At 36.1% G+C, this 21168-nt stretch overlaps 2 protein-coding genes across 2 annotated transcripts; one reads left to right on the top strand and one right to left on the bottom strand.

Annotated features, from left to right (window-relative positions):
* Positions 1-1617: 1617 nt before the first annotated feature.
* On the top strand, positions 1618-5506 carry LOC145315519 (calpain clp-1-like). Its single transcript, XM_080155501.1, has 4 exons — positions 1618-2725; positions 2963-2970; positions 3221-3601; positions 4886-5506. The coding sequence occupies exons 1-4, from the start codon at positions 1726-1728 to the stop codon at positions 5444-5446; spliced, it is 1950 nt and encodes a 649-aa protein (XP_080011627.1). The 5' UTR covers positions 1618-1725; the 3' UTR covers positions 5447-5506.
* A 3344-nt stretch (positions 5507-8850) lies between these two features.
* On the bottom strand, positions 8851-19484 carry LOC145317600 (uncharacterized). Its single transcript, XM_080158744.1, has 3 exons — positions 19012-19484; positions 11340-11440; positions 8851-10914 (listed from the first exon to the last, which is right to left on the bottom strand). The coding sequence occupies exons 1-3, from the start codon at positions 19201-19203 to the stop codon at positions 9441-9443; spliced, it is 1767 nt and encodes a 588-aa protein (XP_080014870.1). The 5' UTR covers positions 19204-19484; the 3' UTR covers positions 8851-9440.
* Between the last annotated feature and the right edge of the window lie 1684 nt (positions 19485-21168).

Genomic DNA, 21168 nt, shown 5'->3' with positions numbered 1-21168 from the left:
TTTTTAAAAATGCAAATACAGAAAGTTTTATTCGGCCAAACCATAGAACCAAATGTAATAAAGAATTTACTCATTTTAGATTTAAACATTAATGTAATTTTTATTATTAACTAGTATTGTTTTTATACAATTTTATATAAAAAAATCAAATTTCATGTATACGTATAATTATATAAATAAAAAAAAAATTATCTTGATATTATATTATAATTTATGTGATAAAATAAAATAATGTCAATCATTGATTTTAAACCAAATATACGATATGGATATAAATAAAGTTTTTAGAAATTTTGTTTTACTTTTGATCGTGGGGTTTGGATTCTTTCCCGAATAACACCCCCCCCCCCCCCTGAATAAAATCCCAATGGTTGCTTTAATGTCCCAAAAATGTTCTTTTTATATATTTCCGGAGAGGGGGGGAGGAGGTTGTTAAAAACAAATTTTTTTGCCACCCGTGCCCTTAAGATGTAAAATTAATTTGGTGGGAAGTTATTTACATTTTTAAAAGGCATAAAAGTATTTTTACCTGGTTTAAATCGACTAAAAAATATCTTTTTTGTTGAATATAAGAGTAGAATTATCACTCCCCCCCCCCCCCCTACCTCTCAAATAATTGTTATGGAGGAGAGAGTGAAATATAGTCCTTATGTAAATGTTTCTCTGTCTGTCTGTAGCTTAAGATCTCGCTTAAAGATTAAAAGCCTCTTATAAATTCAATTCATCAATTCATGAGATCATAATGAACATTTATCTCGCCTCCATTTCCGTTTTTCTTGCGTCAAGGTGGGAAATACAAAGTTATTTCCATGAAAAGCAGCTTATAGTACCTATAAAAAAAAATGACGCCATACATTAAAAAAAGACAAATTATAGGCCAGTTTACCAATTATAATGTACCAATGGTAAAATGTATACTGGCCTATCATTGGTCATTTGCATTGTATGACGTCATTTTTATAGGCACTATAAGCTGTTTCTTTCTATGAGCATTACAGACATACACTTCTAAGGTGTAAAGTAGCTTCTTAATATATTAGACCAAAAAATATGAAATTGTGTAGGCTAGACTAGCCGAATTAGTTTTCTTAACCCTTAAACTGTTTTTTATATCCCATAGAGGCTAAGGAAACCTAACTTTGTACAATATTCAGTAAGAAATAAAACACAATTATGTCTAGACTAATTTATATCCCTTATTCCACCTAAATTAATTGATATTTTTTCATCCATTATCATATCTCTCTGTTTATTATCACATAAAGAATAAAACAGGTGTTAAACACAATAATGGGTGCACACACACACACGCGCGCGCATGCACACACACACACATACCACAGCCTGCAACAACAACCAACATCAGAAATTACGCGCACAACACTGCAGATGAGCGCGCTGTGTGTGAGCGTGTGTGTGGGGCTGACTAATTCTTGGAAACTGGTTCCTCTTCATTGTAGAACTAACAGGGCTATTTCTAAAAAAAATATAATAAAAATATTAATTTTTATAATAATTAATCTTTATGAAGTAATAAGTCATAACGTTTGGTTGCTTTATGTAGGAAAAATGCAAGCCCTGAAACTTCAAAGGTAAAACTGTTTGTAATAGCTCTCGCCTGCATAACATCTACATATGTCTATCATCACAAAAGCCTAGAAATTTAATCAAGTGATTCAAGTTTTTCGTTATAATGGTAAAAAAGTGAATGAAACACATTTGAAAATGGTTTCCGATTCTGACTCTGAGAGTATTGCGTCCAACCACACGGAATATTTATTTGAGCAGAATTTTCAGGAGTTACGTGCTGAAGCGCTGAAAAGCAAAAAGTTATTTGAGGACTCGGAGTTTTTGCCACAAGAAGAATTTTTGCGCGACCGCAGCAAGCACTATGGCAGCGAGGTTGTATGGCTGCGGCCGCATGACATTGTCCGCCCAGATCTGCCCATACTCGTGTCAAACAAAAATGAAGGATTTGACATCCGCCAGGGTATGGACGGGTGGTATGTGCCAGCCTTCAGTGCCATCTCTGACAGCGACGCCCTCTTGAGACATGTCATACCGCCGGACCAGGGCTTCAGCGAGGCGGAAAATTATGCGGGCATTTTTCATTTTAGATTTTGGTTCGGCAGGTGGATTGAAATAGTTATTGATGATTTGTTGCCGACCAGAAGGGGTAATCTGATATACATGCAGTCTGCGTCCAGAGTGGAATTTTGGCCAGCCCTGTTGGAGAAAGCCTATGCCAAAGCTAAAGGTACCTACGAACTTCTCAACAACTGGCTTCCTATCGATGCCTGCATAGAGTTGACTGGTGGGTGCCCAGAACGAGTCAAGAACATATCCCGCCTTCTCAGTGGAGAACAGAAACAAATAGACCGCCTTTTCGCCGATATCCTGCGTGCAAACCAAAACGGAAACATTCCCTTGGTCAGTTTCCATGCCAAGACACACGCGAACGCGAACCGCCAGCAGGACACGCGCAGCCTTGGGCTGGAGCCACGCTATGTGTACAGGATCACACAGGTCGCGGATCTGGGTCAGGGCAGGCAGATCATCAGAATAAAGAACTGTTCTGGGTGGACCAACCCGCAGTGGACAGGTTCCTGGTCTCCAGATGATGCCAGCTGGCTCAATGTTTCAGATTCTGTTCGCAGGGAGCTGGATGGAGAGGCTTTTCATGATGGAGGATTCTGGATTGGTTTTCAGGAACAGAGCTATTTCAGTCAACATATTAAACAAGGATGACACCATCCATAAAAGCGAAGCTCTGAAATAAAGCGAACACTTGTAGAGTGTCAAAACTTAATAAGCATAATAATATTTAAAGGTATAGATGGACACACAATATTGTAAATAAACTTGCTGCAAAATTGCGTAATTACAGTATTCTGTTTAAGGACATACTTACAGTTTTAGGTCTTGATTATAGAGTTGCTTTGCTTTAAATATTGTATCCTAGGAAACAATGTTCCAAAAATCTGATGAATAGGGTGATTATATCAAACAAAAGTTACTGTCAAAAAAGTTAAAAATCAGCATGTTTCAAATGGACGGACAGACTTTCTGTTAGAGTTGCTACGCTTTCTTAATTTTACCTTACTGTTACAGGAATCATCATCTAAAGTTTGAAATATTGATGCATTAATGAAACAAAAAATCTATTTTAATGAATGTTTGCAATTTAATAATAATAATAATTAAGCTCTGTGGTTTTTAGGACTTTTTACGTCACTTCGACACTATCGACTTTTGCCACATAAACAAGGAAACAGACAAAGAGGCAGTCTTCAATGGCCGCTGGGAGGTTGGCTCCAACGCAGGCGGCGTTCAGAAGGGAGATTTCAAGAACTATGCCAAGAATCCGCAATGCTTCATAGAGCTGAAATCTCCCAACCCCGAGGATCCGGACAAGTATTGCAGCGCAGTTATCAGCCTGATGCAGCGCAGACAGCAGGCCAGCAAGGTCAAGGGAGTCAACAAGATCGGGTTCAGGACATACCGCGTGGACAGGGACGCGGACGAGTTGACCAGCCAGTTCTTCTCGTACAGAAGAAATGATGGAAGGCACAAAGCTGTCGCTAAAACTCCAACATGGCAGGTAAGAGTACAAAATTTGACCAATGATAGGCCAATACACAGACTTAATTACCAATGACAGGTCAGTATACATTTTAATTGACCAATGTTAGGCCAATATGACGTAATTTTTTATTAGCTCTTTAAAAAGCTGCGTCTAGAAATGACTTCTCTTATAAAATCTTCTTAACCTCATAATTTAAATGTTTGGACCCCCCCCCCCTCTCTCACTTATACCTCTGTTAGGACAAAGATCCTAGAGGCTATGGAAGAAGCAACTATAGTTTATTAGAAATAGGATGTAATGGTATTAACTGTGTGAATGCAGGGATCTAAAGGGATAAGACAATGGCCGATATATTATTGTACGTACCCACTAATATCACAGAAAATTACTCCTTTTGGAGATTAAAATCAGCAGTTGAAACGTTTGGACACTCAACTTAATGAACCATAAAAGTCCCAAAAGTTTTTAAGTCACCGAATTAAAACACATTATTATAAAACTTTGGGGACTAGTGAAATTAACAGTCCATTGTCCCCTCTCTCTCTCTGGTGTGAATGTATACTGTATAGTTATAGGAATATTGACAGGATAGTCTGACCAATATGTAACATCTGTAATATATATTCTTCATTACCTTTTTTTCATTCAGTCTAAATTGGTTCTGCATATTTAAGATGTAATATGGTAATGGATATATCTAATGTTTCAATAAATTATAGGCATTAAAAATTATGTAAGTGATTTTAAATTAAACTCAGGGAACATTGAACATTGGGTTGTTTATTACACTATTCTCCAAAGTCTTATAAATTATTCGTTGGCTTAACACCCTTGGAACTTTAATTGAATTTATATTGGTAGGTTCATTTAGTTGAGTGTCAAAACGTTTCAACGTAATCTACAAAAGAGGTAATTGCGTGTATAATCAATGGGGATGTGTAACAATTAATCGGGACTTGTCTTATTCCTTTAGATCCTTGTCTTAAACTGCAAGCTTAGGTTTCACTTTGTCCTTTCAGACTAGTAGAGACTTCGCCTTTCGCCTCAATGTGCTTCAAGCTTCCTCACAATTTGCTTTTGGTGCTTTCTAACAAAGTGCCTGTTGAACACTGATGTCCCTCCCCCCTCATTTATAGAATAAAATTAAAATAAAGAGGGTCCAAAGGCCCTAATCCTGTGAGGCCTATATCTACCCAAATATATATAATCTGTCTTGCTGATAACGAGATCTTTCTGATCATAGAAACAACTTCTTTAATTCTTTACTTTATTTTCATGAATTATTTTTTTCTATTTTAGGACGGAAGAGAATCCAACATCCGTGTGCGTTTACCAGTAGGCAGATACTGTATCGTTCCATCCACATACATGCCTGACATGGAGGGAGACTTCATCCTCAGGGTTCATATTGAAACATTCGGTCCTGAGGTCGAGATGGAGGACAGCTCGGACTCCGACACATTTATTTGCAATGATCCGAACGAGACGACAGCTTTGGTTGCACGGACCGCCACGCCTACGTTCAGCGAGCGGTCAGTTAGGTCAGAGCTCAAGTTTGGCGACCAGCGAAGCGCCGCAAGTCGGACGACTTCTGTGCAGGGCAGTAGATCTAATCTAGCCAGGTACAAGCCGCTGGAAGAGCTGCGCAGCGGCGGAGGCAACACGCCTATTTATGGCAGCCGCCGGGAACTTGGCGGCAGCCGAACTTCTGTGTACGGCCGGCCTGAAGGAAGGGCAACTCCTATATACGGCAGCACTTCTGGTAGAGGTTCAAATCTGTACGGCAGCAGGTCGGGCGCTGCCGGTCGTACCACACCATTATACGGTTCCAAGTTAGATCTTCATAACTCAAATAAGTGATTATGAATAAAATGTTTTTAAACCTATTAATATTAGCTAACAAATGTGATAGAATTGAAATTTGAAAAAAAATTAGTTTTCTTTGACAAGATAAAATTAGATTAAATTGAACTAACCAATATCTGACTAATCTAGCGTCTAGTCGAGACAATAATAAACATTGGTGCTCTTTACTATACTTTTATTATATACTAATTTATTAATTAATCATTAAAATAATGTAATAATATATATATTTATATAGCTATGTACGTAATCAAATCTAAACTTTATGTACGAATTTTACATTTAATAAATTAACATCAAAAATATAAAATAAATATTAACATGGAAATCAATATTTTTTTCTTTACAGATAAAATTTATGTGCAATTCGGTGTAAAATTAGGAAATTAAAATAAATATCTATATACTATAAAAGGTTCTTAAAAAGATGAAATTACTTACTAAATTATAAATATTATATAAATGTTAATTAAACTGTTGAATGTGACTTGAAAGGAAACAGAAAATAAAAAAAATGTTTCATCTGAGTAAAGTTAAAGTTTCATAGTTATGCTAGATTAGTTATTTATTGCATCGTATTATAAACAACTTTCCGCTGATATAAAAATGTACAATTACAAAACTGGTTTTTAAATTATTATTGTACATTTTTATATTCGTAGAAAACTGGATATAATACGATACGATGCATGATTTTTTAGTATGGCTGTGAAACCGGTTCTAGCCCAGCGGATATTAATCGGTTTCGAAGCCATACTGGAAAGATTCTAATTTCATTTCACATACAATCAACCTTTTTACACATATACAGCATGGGTAGATATACCACACTTTTCTGGGATCTTGCTGAGTCAAGTATCAACTGTTGGGAATATCAAAGGATGACTCCATGCAGAATTTGAGCCGGATCCGGCCAAAACCGGCCGTGAATTTTAAGAAAAACCGTTTTTTTCCGGTTTTTAGGGGGTATCTGTAAATCGATTCAGCTGGAGCAAAACCGGTTAGAGGTACAAAAAATTTTACTTCACATGAAATTTAGCCAATGCAATTGCCTACAAAAATGTACTTCATCATCAACTTGATTGGACAGCTCTTTCCCCTCCTAAATGTCCATTAAAACCTCGGAAACGGCAAAAATCGCCAAAGATCACGCCTTCGGCGGCAAATAACGACTAAACGGTAAGCCGGAGGCGAATGAAACATAAATAAAGAAATGTCTGCCTCAAAAAGTTGTTCAACATCAAAGAGATGCTTGAAGTCTCTAAAACGACTCCTTCCCCTCCTTTAAGGGGAAAAACTGAAAAAACGTGATTTTCAAAAGTATGCCCACTTTGTGGGTGTGGGGGGCACTGAACCCGTCACCCCAGGGTCACCAAATATAAAGTCTAGGCGGCCCACAATGCTGAATTTTCACCAAGTGAAAGTCTTGTGTCATTATCTCTTATAAGAAAAAAGTTATTAATTAATTAAAATTTCAAATTGTGATTTTTTGATGGATTTCTTTGATGAAATGACAGGCCGGTCAATTTTTAGGCCATTTTTTGCGGTTTTTGGGCCGTCACGCCCAAACGGTTTGAGATAATCTCACGGGACCTTTTGCCCAACCTAAGTCTGGTTATTTGTAAGGTCTAAGAAAAAAAAATCCCGGATTGGATGAAGCACGACGTCGCTGCGTGCCGTCAAAAATTGCTGGTCGGCTCATTTTGCCCCCTCAAACCCTCACCTCGTGCCATTTTTCTGTGTAAAGATTATAATTATAATCTTTTGCGTAAGTCTGTTTTTTTTTCCTAGACCTCACAAATAACCAGACTTAGGTTGGGCAAAAGGTCCCGTGAGATTATCTCAAACCGTTTGGGCGTGACGGCCCAAAAACCGCAAAAAATGGCCTAAAAATTGACCGGCCTGTCATTTCATCAAAGAAATCCATCAAAATATCACAATTTGAAATTTTAATTAATTAATAACTTTTTTCTTATAAGAGATAATGACACAAGACTTTCACTTGGTGAAAATTCAGCATTGTGGGCCGCCTAGACTTTATATTTGGTGACCCTGGGGTGACGGGTTCAGTGCCCCCCACACCCACGAAGTGGGCATACTTTTGAAAATCACGTTTTTTCAGTTTTTCCCCTTAAAGGAGGGGAAGGAGTCGTTTTAGAGACTTCAAGCATCTCTTTGAGGTTGAACAACTTTTTGAGGCAGACATTTCTTTATTTATGTTTCATTCGCCTCCGGCTTACCGTTTAGCCGTTATTTGCCGCCGAAGGCGTGATTTTTGGCGATTTTTGCCGTTTCCGAGGTTTTAATGGACATTTAGGAGGGGAAAGAGTTGTCCAATCAAGTTGATGATGAAGTATATTTTTGTAGGCAATTGCATTGGCTAAATTTCATGTGAAGTAAAATTTTTTGTACCTCTAACCGGTTTTGCTCCAGCTGAATCGATTTACAGATACCCCCTAAAAACTGGAAAAAACCGGTTTTTCATAAAATTCACGGCCGGTTTTGGCCGGATCCGGCTCAAATTTTGCATGGAGTCATCCTTTGATATTCCCAACAGTTGATACTTGACTCAGAAAGATCCCAGAAAAGTGTGGTATATCTAAGCATGGGGAGGGGCTTTATACACTCCACAAATGAATGTAGTTTCCCTCCCCCCTTTATTAAAATTTTCAGTGGGGTAATTACGACCCCTACATAATATATAAAGTTTTCACCTTACAACCCCACATAAATAAGCAGTTTGCACCCCTTGATAGACCCCTTAATATTCTAATCAACACCCCCCTTACTCGAAATTTACCAGGACATTAATTTACAGTCCATTGTTCTATCCATGTATTGCTTAGAACAACCAGTCATGCATTGGAATGAATGATTGTGTAGCTTGCAAATAGTTGAAGCTATCAGGGATCTAAAGGAATAAGACAATGGCCTATAAATTGATGTACGTCCCCAATGTTGATACTTAGAATTACCCCTTCTGTATATTACAACTAGTGGTTGAAACGTTTAAACACTTAATGAACCGACTAATCAAAATTCAATAAAAGTCCCTAAAGTTGTTAAGCCAATTACTTTTGGGAATAGTGTAATAAATAGCCAATTGTCCCTTATCTCTCTGGTCCAATACAATGCATTGCTATCTAAATGTAGGAGATACACATTTAATATTCAATGATAGCCTATCCACCCGTCAAGCAGGAATATTTTATCTCAAGAATAAATATATTGGTCTTCAACCTTTGTAGCAGCCTAAAACTAATATTTTCTGGATTAAATCTTATATACGAAGGAAGGTATTTTTTAAAAAGCAGGCAGCAATTTCATTTAATTTTTTTTGCTTGAAATGATAAACAGTACTTTTAAAATTTAAGTTGAAGAAATTATTAAAACATTCATAATAAAATTAAAGTTTATGGTAACTAAAATATTAAAAATTATATTTTTTCATTCATACTTTATATGCCTTCATATTACAATATTATTAATTTCAATTTTGTTTTCATTTATTTATAGCCAATGCAAATTTTGGCCGTTATATGAATTTTTTCTAAGGTTGAGGGTTAATTCTTTTAGTTTGGTTCCTCTTTTGAAAAATTCTTAGTTTTCAATTGAATTTCATTAAACAATTTCATTTGTAGATTTCATTAATTTCAATAATTTTCCTTAGAATCTGTAGGAAATCAATCTAAATTCTTTTCTTAGAAAATATCATTTAATCGTTACTTTACATGACATAAATATTATGAATAAGCAGCCTATAGTGCCTAATAAAATGACGTCTTAGAATACAAATGACCAATGATACCCTGTAATTGTCCAATGGTAAAATGTATACTGGCCTATCATTTGTCATTTGTATTGTATTATGTCATTTATTATTAGGCACTATGAGCTGCTTCATATTATGCTAATTACAGTTCATATGATATTCAAATAACTTAATAATAATGAAAGGAAAACATTATAGCAGAAATGTTTGTTACTACTACTGGTTATTGATGTGCCCGTTTGAGCTTGAGGTTACAGATTCTTCTTTATACTGAGCCTGGTGTTGTTGTAGTAGAGCAGCACCGTCAACAGATTCTTCCAGAGTAGCACCACCACCAGCAGTAGTAACTGTACATGGGGAAGTAGAACTGATCTCAAGTGGAGAGATATCCACAATAGTGTCCACAGATACGTCCCGACCCGGCCTCAATGTTTCTGCTTGTTGTGTTGTAGTTATAGTGGCTGGCACACTAAGGCTTACACAGCTGCCAGGTGTGACAGCAGCGGATGCTGTGGCAGCAGCAGCAGCTGTATTGTGCTGTGCTACTCGCTGCAAAATATCAATGGCCTGAGAAAGGTTGCTCTGTACACTTGTGGATGTGATTCCACCGACGGCTCCGCCAGAAGTGGATGCAACATGTTGTAGAGAAGCTTCGCCAGAAGTATCCATGGCACTCATTGCAGCAGTGGCGGCAGCTTCAGAGCTGGGAATATTAACGGTCAGCATGTTATATCCAGGTGGATTCTCACCCATAAACAGGCTCTCATAGGTTGGAGGCAGATCTTGGGAGGTTTTATTGATGCTAACAACTCTTCCCACTGTTTCATTATCAGAATTAGGAGGCCGGTACATGACCATGATGCTGACCATACCCCCAGTACGAGGATCTGGAGCAGAGGCAGTGCTCATGACATGCCCTGACTGCAAGCGCTCAGTGACCGGCTGACTTCCCGCCTGACCGACCTCGTGCCTGGTAGAATCAGACAGAAGTCCCAGAGGTGTGCGGAACGAGAGCCGGTTCCACTGGAGTAAAAAAACAGTTGCCAACATTAGAATGGTAACTATAGCAATCCAGATAGTGACCAGAACGGTAATGGTGCCAAAGGACCAGGGTGTTTCCCTTCCAAGCCTGCAGTTCCATTCATCCTTATTGGCAAGGAAGCCACAGTTCTGGTGACCGTCACACGCCATCTTGTCCCAGACACAATGGTTCTGAGGAGCGTGTACGCCCCCATCAGAGTTGGGGCACACCATCTCTGTCTCCTTGCACTCGCCTGTCTCCTCATCAGCATGCCGCCAGGCTGTGAACACAATGGTAAACCCATGTCTGTCCGATTTTCTCAGGGCAGGAAATAAATTAGACAGTGTAATATTGTGCTCAATTGCAACATCTACCAGCAAGTTTTTAGTTTCGCAACTGTGCTGCTCACGATCCTCGACGCAGTACCCAAAAATATTGCGCTCCACTCCCGCCAATTTTAGCTTGTGATCTCGTTCCACATCCCACTGTCCACAGGTTGGCTGGCTGTACGTGGCCTCCGCAGCTCTGATGTCCACATAGTCTGGACAGTTGGGCTGGTGCCACTGGCCTGTCTCCTCGCCCCGCAGGTCCATGTGCTCGAGGACCGCGGTGACTCCGTCCATTCCAGGTCCAGCTACAACCTCCAGAGCGCAAGAGAAGCCAGCGTATCTATAAAAAAAAAATAAAAAAAACATTAGTTAAAAGGAATGTTTATTAGAAGACAAATTGCGCTTTACAGTATATGAATACTTTGATCCCATGTTATTTTTCTCTAAAATTTTCCTTTTACAACTAACTCTGCGGACGGGGATCATTTTTCAAATAATTTTTCGACTAATAGAATAGACATCTGCAATTTTAAGTGAAGATTTCTGTGACATATGCGCATCTAGTCTATTTGTTCGTTTGTATGTCGTTCATGCTTTAAAAACTTTGTAAAAACTTTTGTCTGCATATTTTCTCTCTTTCTTTTCATTGTTATAACAACTGAGTATCTGCTCTGTTACTCATTATGTCCGTTCATACATTCCATGATTTTTTACATCACTGCTTCTTATGGATGTTGTCATCCTTGTTTTTTTTCTAAAGTGTACCTGTAATAATCTTGGTTGGTAAGCCTGAGAATGAGACCACTGCCCCGCCCAGAACTCAGAATTATCTGCTGCCGTTCTCCAGATTCACATTTAGCTTTCCACTGAAAAGAAAATATATTTTTAGTAATCAATATGCCTACATCCTATTATTTAAACTATTTAGGTTTTTTTTGTCTGAAGCTTAATATCTCAATAACTACTGAACCGATAGGGTCCTCTAATCTTCACATAGCTGTGATAGTTTTAGGCTATTTGTTTTCAGGTTTAAGTCTATGGAAAGTTTTAAGCTATTTATCTAGCCTTTCTCATCCACTTCCAATGCAAAACAATTAAAAAAAATACAATACATATTCTTATACCTCATAAAAAGATTTTTCCGTTGTCAAATTCTTTATATGAAACAATTATTTTCTTTATTATTTAGTAAAAGTTTTGATAGCGTTAAAGAATGACCTGGACCATTATTAGCGTAGCTATCTTTATAAAAAAAAAGTTTTCTGTGATAACCTGATTTCGGTGGTATATTTATTCTAAAAGCTATGAGATATGTTTGTAGAAGATGTGGAATGTACTTAAATTATAAAAACCAACAGACAAATTTAAAATATTTGATTCAAAATATTTTCTAGATTTACACACAATTGTGTAAAATTTGTGTAATATAAATTCAAGAATGGTTTGAAATTACATATTATTATTCACTCTCAGTTGATATCTTATACCATTATATAACACTAGCGGCTACGCCCCTAGAGGCCTCTAGGGGATTTTGGGGAGCGGGGAGGGAATGGACCCTGCCCCCTATTTTCAATTTTGAAAAGAATAAGAAACAAAATTTTGGGAGGTAATTTTTTCTTAGTGCGATTTCTCTTAGGAGTAGGGTGTCACCATCCAAAAAATAGTTAAAAACCTGCTATGGACCTATAAGTAACCTCACTGTAAAGGAGACCCATATTTGTTCAACGGTTAGCGAGATCCTATGTTACAAATAAGAAAATCTTACTACTTTATATTAGGAGGATGAAAATAAAGTAGATTTATTAGGCCAGATGTTTAATCAAACTCAATAAACAATCCGACTTAAAAAGGAATTTCTAGCACACGAAGATATGTGAACTTATATTAAGTCACATATGATTCAATCCCATATCACTAGCTACGAAATTTATGAACGATAATAGTTATTTCTCGCATCGTAGGTATTATAAACAGCATTCCGCGGATATAGAAAGTACAATTATGAGATCAGGTTTTAATCTTATGATTGTACATTTTTATATTCGTAGAAAGCTGGATATAATTTGATGCTAGACATAGTTTTTTCGTATTGACGAGAACCGGTTCCTATCCACCAGATTCGAATAATTCGGAGAAAATTGTTTATTTTGAGAAATTCTAGTATTTATGGTATGCTTAAAAGTATGAAATGAGAAAAAGCTGTCCTATTTTACTAGATGTGTACACTTTCTAACCAAAAATGTAGTCGGATTGTTTCTACAATATGATACTATTAATCCAACTAAGATATTGTTCATCTTGACTTTCTATATGTACTATGCAAAATAAGGCATTACAGAGACAAGATATAGAGTAGCTGTGGCAAAGATATATATAAAATATTTGATTTTCTCCATGAGAATGCCTTGACAAGCAAAGAACACCCCCGCCCCCCCCCCCCCCCAATTTTACGTTATTTATTTAATAAAATTTTAAAAAAGAGTAAAGAATGGTAGTTTTTATTTGTTTGTTTAATACTCCAGGTTAGGCTAGGTTATATTAGGTACAGAAAGTCCCGCAAGGTTAGGGCACCACAGGTATATGCCCCGTTGGGGATAGGTGTAAGAAAATGTAATTTATTCTAAAAATAAGGTGGGGTAGAGGGGTGTTTTCTGTGCTCAACAAGATACTTTGAGGGAAAACTGCAATGAAATAATTAATTATGCAAGAATACTCTGAAACTTGTTCAGCCAGACAATAAGGACCAGACTCCAGGTATCTAAAGGGATAAGACAAAAGGCGATAAATTGATGTACATCCCCAATTATACACAAAATTTCCTTTATGTAGGATACAATTAGTGGTTGAAACGTTTGGACGCTCATCTTAATGATCCAACCAATCAAATTCAATAAGGGTCTCCAAAGTTGTTAAGCCAACGAATAAAAAACGTAATTAGAAAACTTTGGGGACTAGTGTAATAAATGTCATTGTCCCCTCCCTGACCAGACTCACAAACTTTCAAAAATATCAGGTTCTTAAATTAGCAAACACAAGACTGTGCATTTCCAGTTATAGGGAAGGGTTTTATATTGCATCCAGTCATTTGGATCCAAGTAACCTGGGGGTTATAGAAGCTGTGTTTAGTGCCCTAGGAAAATGGAGATAGATGTCACCGCTTTTTGTCTACCTATTCTTTTGACGTCATAGTAAAGGGAAAGAGAAGGGGCAGGGGGAAAGAAAACCTCTAGAAAAGGATGGGGTATATGGTATTTTTTGACATCAATAGAATAGGTAGGCCAAAAGCAGTGACATCTATCCCTATTTTGCGAGGAATGAGAAACTGTCCCAATTTTGTATAACTTTAGCGGAACAAGTTCCAATTACGTCATATTTTTCTTTCCCGAAAAAGGGAGGGGGGAAGAAAATCTCTTCAAAAGAGATGGGGAAAACCCCCTTTTCTCCCATCTCTTTTTTCTTCCCCCCTTCCCTTTTTTTTCTTTCCCCCTTCTCTTTTTCGGGAATGAAAAATATGACGTAATTGGAACTTGTTCCGCTAAAGTTATACAAAATTGGGACAGTTTCTCATTCCTCTATTTTGCTAGGGCACTATAGATAGCTACGGGGTTATAAAAATATGACCATTTGATTAAAGTAGAGAATAAAATGTCTTGAAATAATAATAAACCGAGGCTCTTCTATAATTAGGGAAGGTCCGTCCGTCCGGTTAACTCTTTTCGTTAATTAACACATGTTAGAATTGTCCTATCAATTATAAACTTTGCATAATGTTTCCTATAACAGTTAGGATTCAAAAATCGTAGCAAATCTATATTTCTTACCAGAATATCTGTACGTTCATTTTAATTATGTTGATTTTTAATTTTGTTGTAATATAATAATTCTATGTATATGATTTTAGGAATACTGATTCCTCTAAAAACAAAAAAGTACAATATCATTAGCGAGGCATCTCTATAATCAAGTCCTTTAACAGTATCCTGTATTTAACAGTTTTGCAACACATGAAATTTTGATTAGAAATATACAATACAAATTAATATTCTGCTTATTCAGTTCTGACACTCTACAAGGGTTAATGTTCGAATGTCCTACTGTTTCAGAGCTTCACTTTAATGGATGTTTTTTATGAAAGATCAAATAATGTTAAAAATAAGTTTAAAATAAGACTGCAGCAATGCAACGCTAAAATTACAAATTAGCACCGGGAAAACTTTAGTTTTTTTTGTTTTCTCGATAAAGGAACTATGCATTTTATTATTGCTTCCAAGGATTATGTCTATTAGTATTACAGCATAACGGGCTCAATAACATTTTTGTTCAGCAATTTCTGTTTATAATTTGACAAGACAAGAAAGGTGTTAATTTGTCGACTACTGAAAATCTTATCCTTATAATAAAGTAAAAGGATATCTGTCTGTGTGTCTGTATGTGTGTAAGGATCTCTCTAACTGCTGAACCGATCGGGTTCTCCTTTACATGGTAGCTTCTCATAGGTTTCGGGAAGGTTAATATCTATTCTTGGAGGTGGAACACCCTTAACCCCCCAAAAAAGATTTCTTTTTAAAACTAAAATTAAAATAGTGGGGTCGACTACTCCCCTTCCCCCCCAAAAAAAATCATTTTTCTTTAAATTTTTCTTTTAAATCTAAAATACGAAAAATTGGTTTGATTAAACCTCTTGGGGCAAAGTCCCTAGAGGCTAGGGGCGAAGCCGCTCATCCTTATAATAAAGTAAAAGGATATGCATATGTCTGTGTGTCTGTCTGTATGTGTGAAAGGATTTCGCTAACCGTTGAACTGATAGGGTTCTTTTTTACAGGGTAGCTTCTCATAGGACCTTGGAAGGTTTATTATTATCTTTAAGGAGGGTATACCACCACCCTCCCAAGAGAAAAAAATGAATGTAAGCACAAATCTTACGTACAAATCTTACAGGTTGGTGTAAAAGTATACGACTATGTAGTACGAAAAGTACGAATATGAATGGTTTGTGAAAAAGTACGACTACGTAGTAGGATCTTATGCTAAAACCAAGAAAAAAAAACTTGCTGAATCTTCAACAGCATACAAAATGCATTTACTCATCAGAACAACCAGGAAATTGTTATGTAGCGAAGCTTCTCTAAAATTACAATTGTTCTCTTTTCATGTATTTATTATAAAACAAGGATGACAACATCCATAAAAGCGAAGCTCTGAAACGGTAGGACAAACGGACATTAACACTTGTATAATGTCAGAACTGAATAATCAGAATGCGAATGTATAAGAGTCAAAGCAAAATTGTAAGTAAATTTGTTGAAAAACTGCTTGATACAGGATAATGATTATGGACATACTTACATTTTTAGGACTTAATTATAGAGTTGCTTCGCTTATAATATTATACTTTGTTGTCCCAGGAATCAGTATACCAAAAATCAGACCAATCGGATAATTAGGTCACATACAAATTTGTTGTTAAAAATGTTAAAAAATAAACATGTTTAAAATGGACGTACGGACATTCTGGTAATGATTATAGAGTTGCTACGCTTTCTATCTCGTACCTAACTATTACAGGAATCACCATGCAAAATTTGAAATCGATAGAACAATTCTAACATGCCTAAATTAACGAAAAAAGCTTTTTAAAAAAGTAAAAAAATCAACATGTTTAAAATGGACGTACGGACATTCTGGTAATGATTATAGAGTTGCTACGCTTTCTATCTCGTACCTAACTACTAAAGGAATCACCATACAAAATTTGAAATCGATAGGACAATTCTAACATGTCTAAATTAACGAAAAAAGCTATCCGTGACGGACGTACGGACGGACCGACCCTAATTATAGAAAAGCTTCGCTTTTAAAAACGATTCCTCTGACTATATAATATAAACTGTAATGTTTTTTTGTCTGACCATGATACTATAAATGAAACAAAAATTTTATATTAGAATAATTATTTATCCCATCGTATTATAGACAGCTTCCCTCGGGGCTAACAAAACTGGTATTATTTTAAGAATTTTTATTTTATTATTTATGGGAAGTTGTCTAAAACACGCTAGATACATGACTTTTTAGGATGGCTTGTAACCGATTTAAAACCAGCACATGGCTTGTAACCGATTTTAATCCAGCACATAATAATCGGTTTCGAAGCTATACTGGTAATGAAGTTTCTCATGTAATCCATGTTATTTTAGCTTCTACAAGTGCTTTTGATTTCCTTGGTTAGTGGTCATCTACTTATTTACTTAATAAATGTATAGTTATAGGTATATGATCCAGATAACTAAATCCAGTGTTGGGGACCTTTTCGTAAGAAAGGAAGTTTTCCGGAAATTCAAGAACGTAAATCTATTTAAAACACAAGTGTTATAAAAAGCGAATCGTTTTAACATATTAGTTTTTCCCTCCGTCAGAAAGCGTAAAACGAATAGTTCTAATCTCAAATCAAGAATTATCCAATTGATTCCTGATTAAAGATTTCTGTTGTGATAATCCTATAGGTAAACTTAAGTGATAGGATGTATGTTTGTTCGCTAAGATCTAAAAATATTAACCATAGAATATTTTTAGATAGATTTAAGCAAAAGCAAAACCCACCATAATATTGGAATTGAGAAGGTATGCTTTAAAAAGTCGAATGAAAACTTTGAAACCAAATCTTGAGATATAAAAAAATATTTTATTGCTTTATAACAGTTTATTCGGGTATAGTCCCTTTCGTGGCAACGCTCCTTAAGGAGCGATTCTTCGTTTTTTTCACAGTAGCTTTTCTCCTATTTCTAGCCCCTTTCGGGGCCAACTCTCTGAGCCTGTGGGGCAATCACCTAACCCAATATAACCTGACCTAACCTAAAATAACCTATCAAAAGCCATTTTAAAAATATGACGAATCGCCCCTTAAGGAGCGTTGCCACGAAAGGGACTATTCCCGTTTATTCCTTTAAAGATTAGGCATAATGTTTTCAGATTTCTATAACTACGACTATAATGGTTAGTATATTCGTTAATGTAAAAAAATCAAAAGCATCAACTGTGACAATTTTTTTCACACTCTCTTAGGATTTTTATTGTTACGCTTTAACTGTTGCCCTTTGATATCACATGTCTGATTTTATTAGCTTTGCATTTATGGATGTTGCCATCCTTGTTTATCTTAATATTACTTGGTAATAAAATGTATTTTTCTCATATTCATTAAGATCAAATTACATCATATGTAACATAAAGTTTTAAAATAAAATTATTCAAGCTAGTTTATGCTTTTTATAGGCGAAGCTTTTCTTATCTTTAAATTATTATCATTAAATTAAGCATATCAGAATTGTCCTTTCGTTTTCAAACTTTGAAGACGTAATTGAAAATTAAGGAAAAGAGTTATAATTAATAATGTGTTGTGTTGTCAAATACTTTGGTTAAGTCAAAAATGCGTAAATTCTTCCTCGATGCATTTAATGCCAGGGAGCGAAAGGGATAAGACAATGTCCGATAAACTGAAGTACGCCTTCAACTGTAATACACAAAATTATCCCTCCTATGGATTAGAATTAGTGGTTGAAACTTTTGAACACTGATTGAATCAGCAAATAAAAATTCACAAAGTCTTCAAAGTTTTTAAGAATTAATAAGAATTCGTTATCATAATACTTTGGGTACCAGTCCATTGTCCCCTTCCTTCCTGACTAAATGCATATTGTATTTGTTATTTTTATTTTACCGATAATATCATCTTTCCTTGTGTATTACCTAACATAACAAGGAACAAAATCTGCATTGAAAGCGAAGCATGCAGAGAGAGAGAGAGAGAGAGAGAGAGAGAGAGAGAGAGAGAGTGAGAGAGAGAGAGAGAGAGAGAGAGAGAGAGAGAGAGGGGACAATGAACTGTTCATTACTCTAGTCCCCAAAGTTTTATTATATCGTTTTCTTATTCGTTGGCTTAACAACTGTAGGGACTTAAGTGAATTGTGATTTGTTGATTTCTTAATTTGAGTGTTCAAACGTTTCCACCACTAAATGTAATCTACATAAGAGGTTATAATAATATGTTTTTATTCATGATATTTCAGCCCATGTACATGAAAATTTGTGAACCTATAATGAAATTAGAAAACATAAATTTCAGAGGAACTTTTGAAAATCGTTAATTTTAATATCTCTTTTTAGTATGGCTTCGATATATTTCCGCTTAAATAGAACCGGTTCTCAGCCATACTGAAAAATCATGTTTAAAATCGTATTACAGACAATTTTCCATTATTATAAAAATAAAATCATAAAATTAATAACAGTTTTATTAGCTCGGAGCTAGCAAAACTGAGTTTAATCTTACAATTTTTCATTTCAATATCCGTGGAAAGCTGTCTAAAATACGATGAGATAAATAACTAATATATAAAATACATTCTTGCTTAAAAAAAAAAGAAGATATTCTTACCTGTGGATCATCCTGCAGATTAATAATCTCATACAGACTCTCATCATTGAGATCATTATTGTTGCCCCTGCCAGGTATATTAGTGAAGCCCAGGGGCTGGAACACGACACAGAAGAACCAGGCCAGCAGGATGTAGCCTGGAACCAGCCAGGCCAATTTCCGACGATTTTCCTCACTTTCACAGACAAGCATTTTTTATGCTTTGCTAGGACTTCCAAATTTTAAGTCCTAATAAATATGAATTTTTAAAAGATCAATGTTTAAGCACTTTTTATTTCACATATCATTTATTTCATATCTATTCTTAATTTAGATTAAAAATAGTTGACAGTTGCGTCAAATTGGGTTGTTGTCAAGCTGCAGTTGTTATGTAATTTGTAAATGCATAATAATATTATGATTATCTGACCAGTGGTATGATGCCTGGCTGGTGGTGTACCTCCTCACCAGCCATACACTGCAACTATTAAGGATGGAATGGCTTTGTTGCCTTCCCCCACATGCCTCCACCCATTCTTGTTACACCTCCAGGGTGGCAGGGTGACAAAATTTGGTTGACCAACTTTTAATATTTTTCTGTCCTAAACATTTACCAGTTACCAAGGGCAGAATTATAAAGATAATGTTTCGGGGGTGGAAAAAATTATATTCCATTGTCTTATCCCTTTATCCCTGCACACCTCTCTCTCTTTTTAGCAAGAATAATAATCCCAATCCTCCCATTTATCTCCGGTCTCTTTTTTGTGAACTCTGTAAAGCTCTTCCGTGAAGTTGCTAGTGCAGTGTCCTCCTTCCATACAAGTTACCACTCCCCCCCCCCCTCACACACTTGTACTTGTAGTCTCGAGGTTGGTAAGGATCAATACTTTTCTATGTATATTGTGTGGTAGGAATTATATGATAAGACACACATACACACACACACACACTCACACATACACACACACACACAAATACACACACATTCATATATTATATACACATACGGAAGACTCTCAGGAAGAAAAGAAGACTATGGGCTGTTTATTACACTAGTCCCCAAAGTTTTCATGACGTTTTTTTTTATTCGTTGGCTTAACAACTTTGGGGACTTTTAATGGATTTTGATTGGATAATTTATTAAGTAGTGTCCAAACGTTTTAACCAATATTTGTAATCTACAAAAGAGGTAATTTTGTGTTCCATCATTGGGGATGTTTGTACATCACTTTATCGGCCATTGTCTTATCCCTTAATATCCCTGAAATACTCCGCTAAAAAAAAGGGACTCTGTTTGGGACGTAAACTCATCTACAACAGAAATTCAAAAATCATGAAAACGAAAGTTTATAATTTCTAAAAGGAAATATACTAAAAAAGATATTGTCCGTCTGTCTGTAATGCCCTTGGGTGAATTTTTAAAGCTCTCGATCGAAAGAAGGTATCAAGACCAAACAAGACTAGATGTATAATGCTTTGTCATTAATATCTACAGAGAGAAAGAGAATAGTGGGGAAATTTTTTTTGGTGGTGGCGGGAAACTTTGGGCCTTGCTCCGCCGTTTTTTAGGAAATAATCGTCTAGTTAGAGTAAATGTCTCCAAAACAAAGGGAGAAGCAGCGAACATTAATTAATAGCGTTAAGTGTCTGTAAATCGTCCCCCCGTCCGTTACCTACGCATCTAATCCAAAGTCTAACTTGTCTGTCCATAAGGTTTTCAGAAAATGGTATTTTTATGAAAAGATTGGGCTTCCTCATTTCAGTCACGCCATATGAGAGAAATATTAGTTCTTTCGCCACAGTACAAAGTAGAATTGAGATCTTATTTTGGTGTATTTCTGAACAAAATTTTTCATTATGATATACAACCTTTGTCTGGACGTCCTAACTGTGTAATGTGTTAAAGAGATGCAAAACATTCATCATGTCTAAGTACTTATGTCGCGCAGATGACATTGCAGCAGTAGGGACCATTTTAAACATCTTTAGTTATGACGCGGTTATGTGCCAAGATCGAACCTAGCACTTTCCCCGACAATCAGCAGATGCGCAGCGAGTTACGCGAAGGTCGTTATAGATAGTCATATTAATTTTAGTTTCATAATTGAAACAAATTTTTGGGGGTAAGGTTTTTTATATTACATGCATCAAGGGGCGATTTTACACAGGAGGGTGGAG

The sequence above is a fragment of the Acartia tonsa genome, chromosome 4, assembly GCF_053477335.1.
Source record: "Acartia tonsa isolate MP-2025a chromosome 4, ASM5347733v1, whole genome shotgun sequence".
NCBI lineage: Eukaryota > Metazoa > Arthropoda > Copepoda > Calanoida > Acartiidae > Acartia > Acartia tonsa.
Note: the sequence above shows the minus strand (reverse complement) of the source record. Positions and strands in the feature narration are given on the sequence as shown.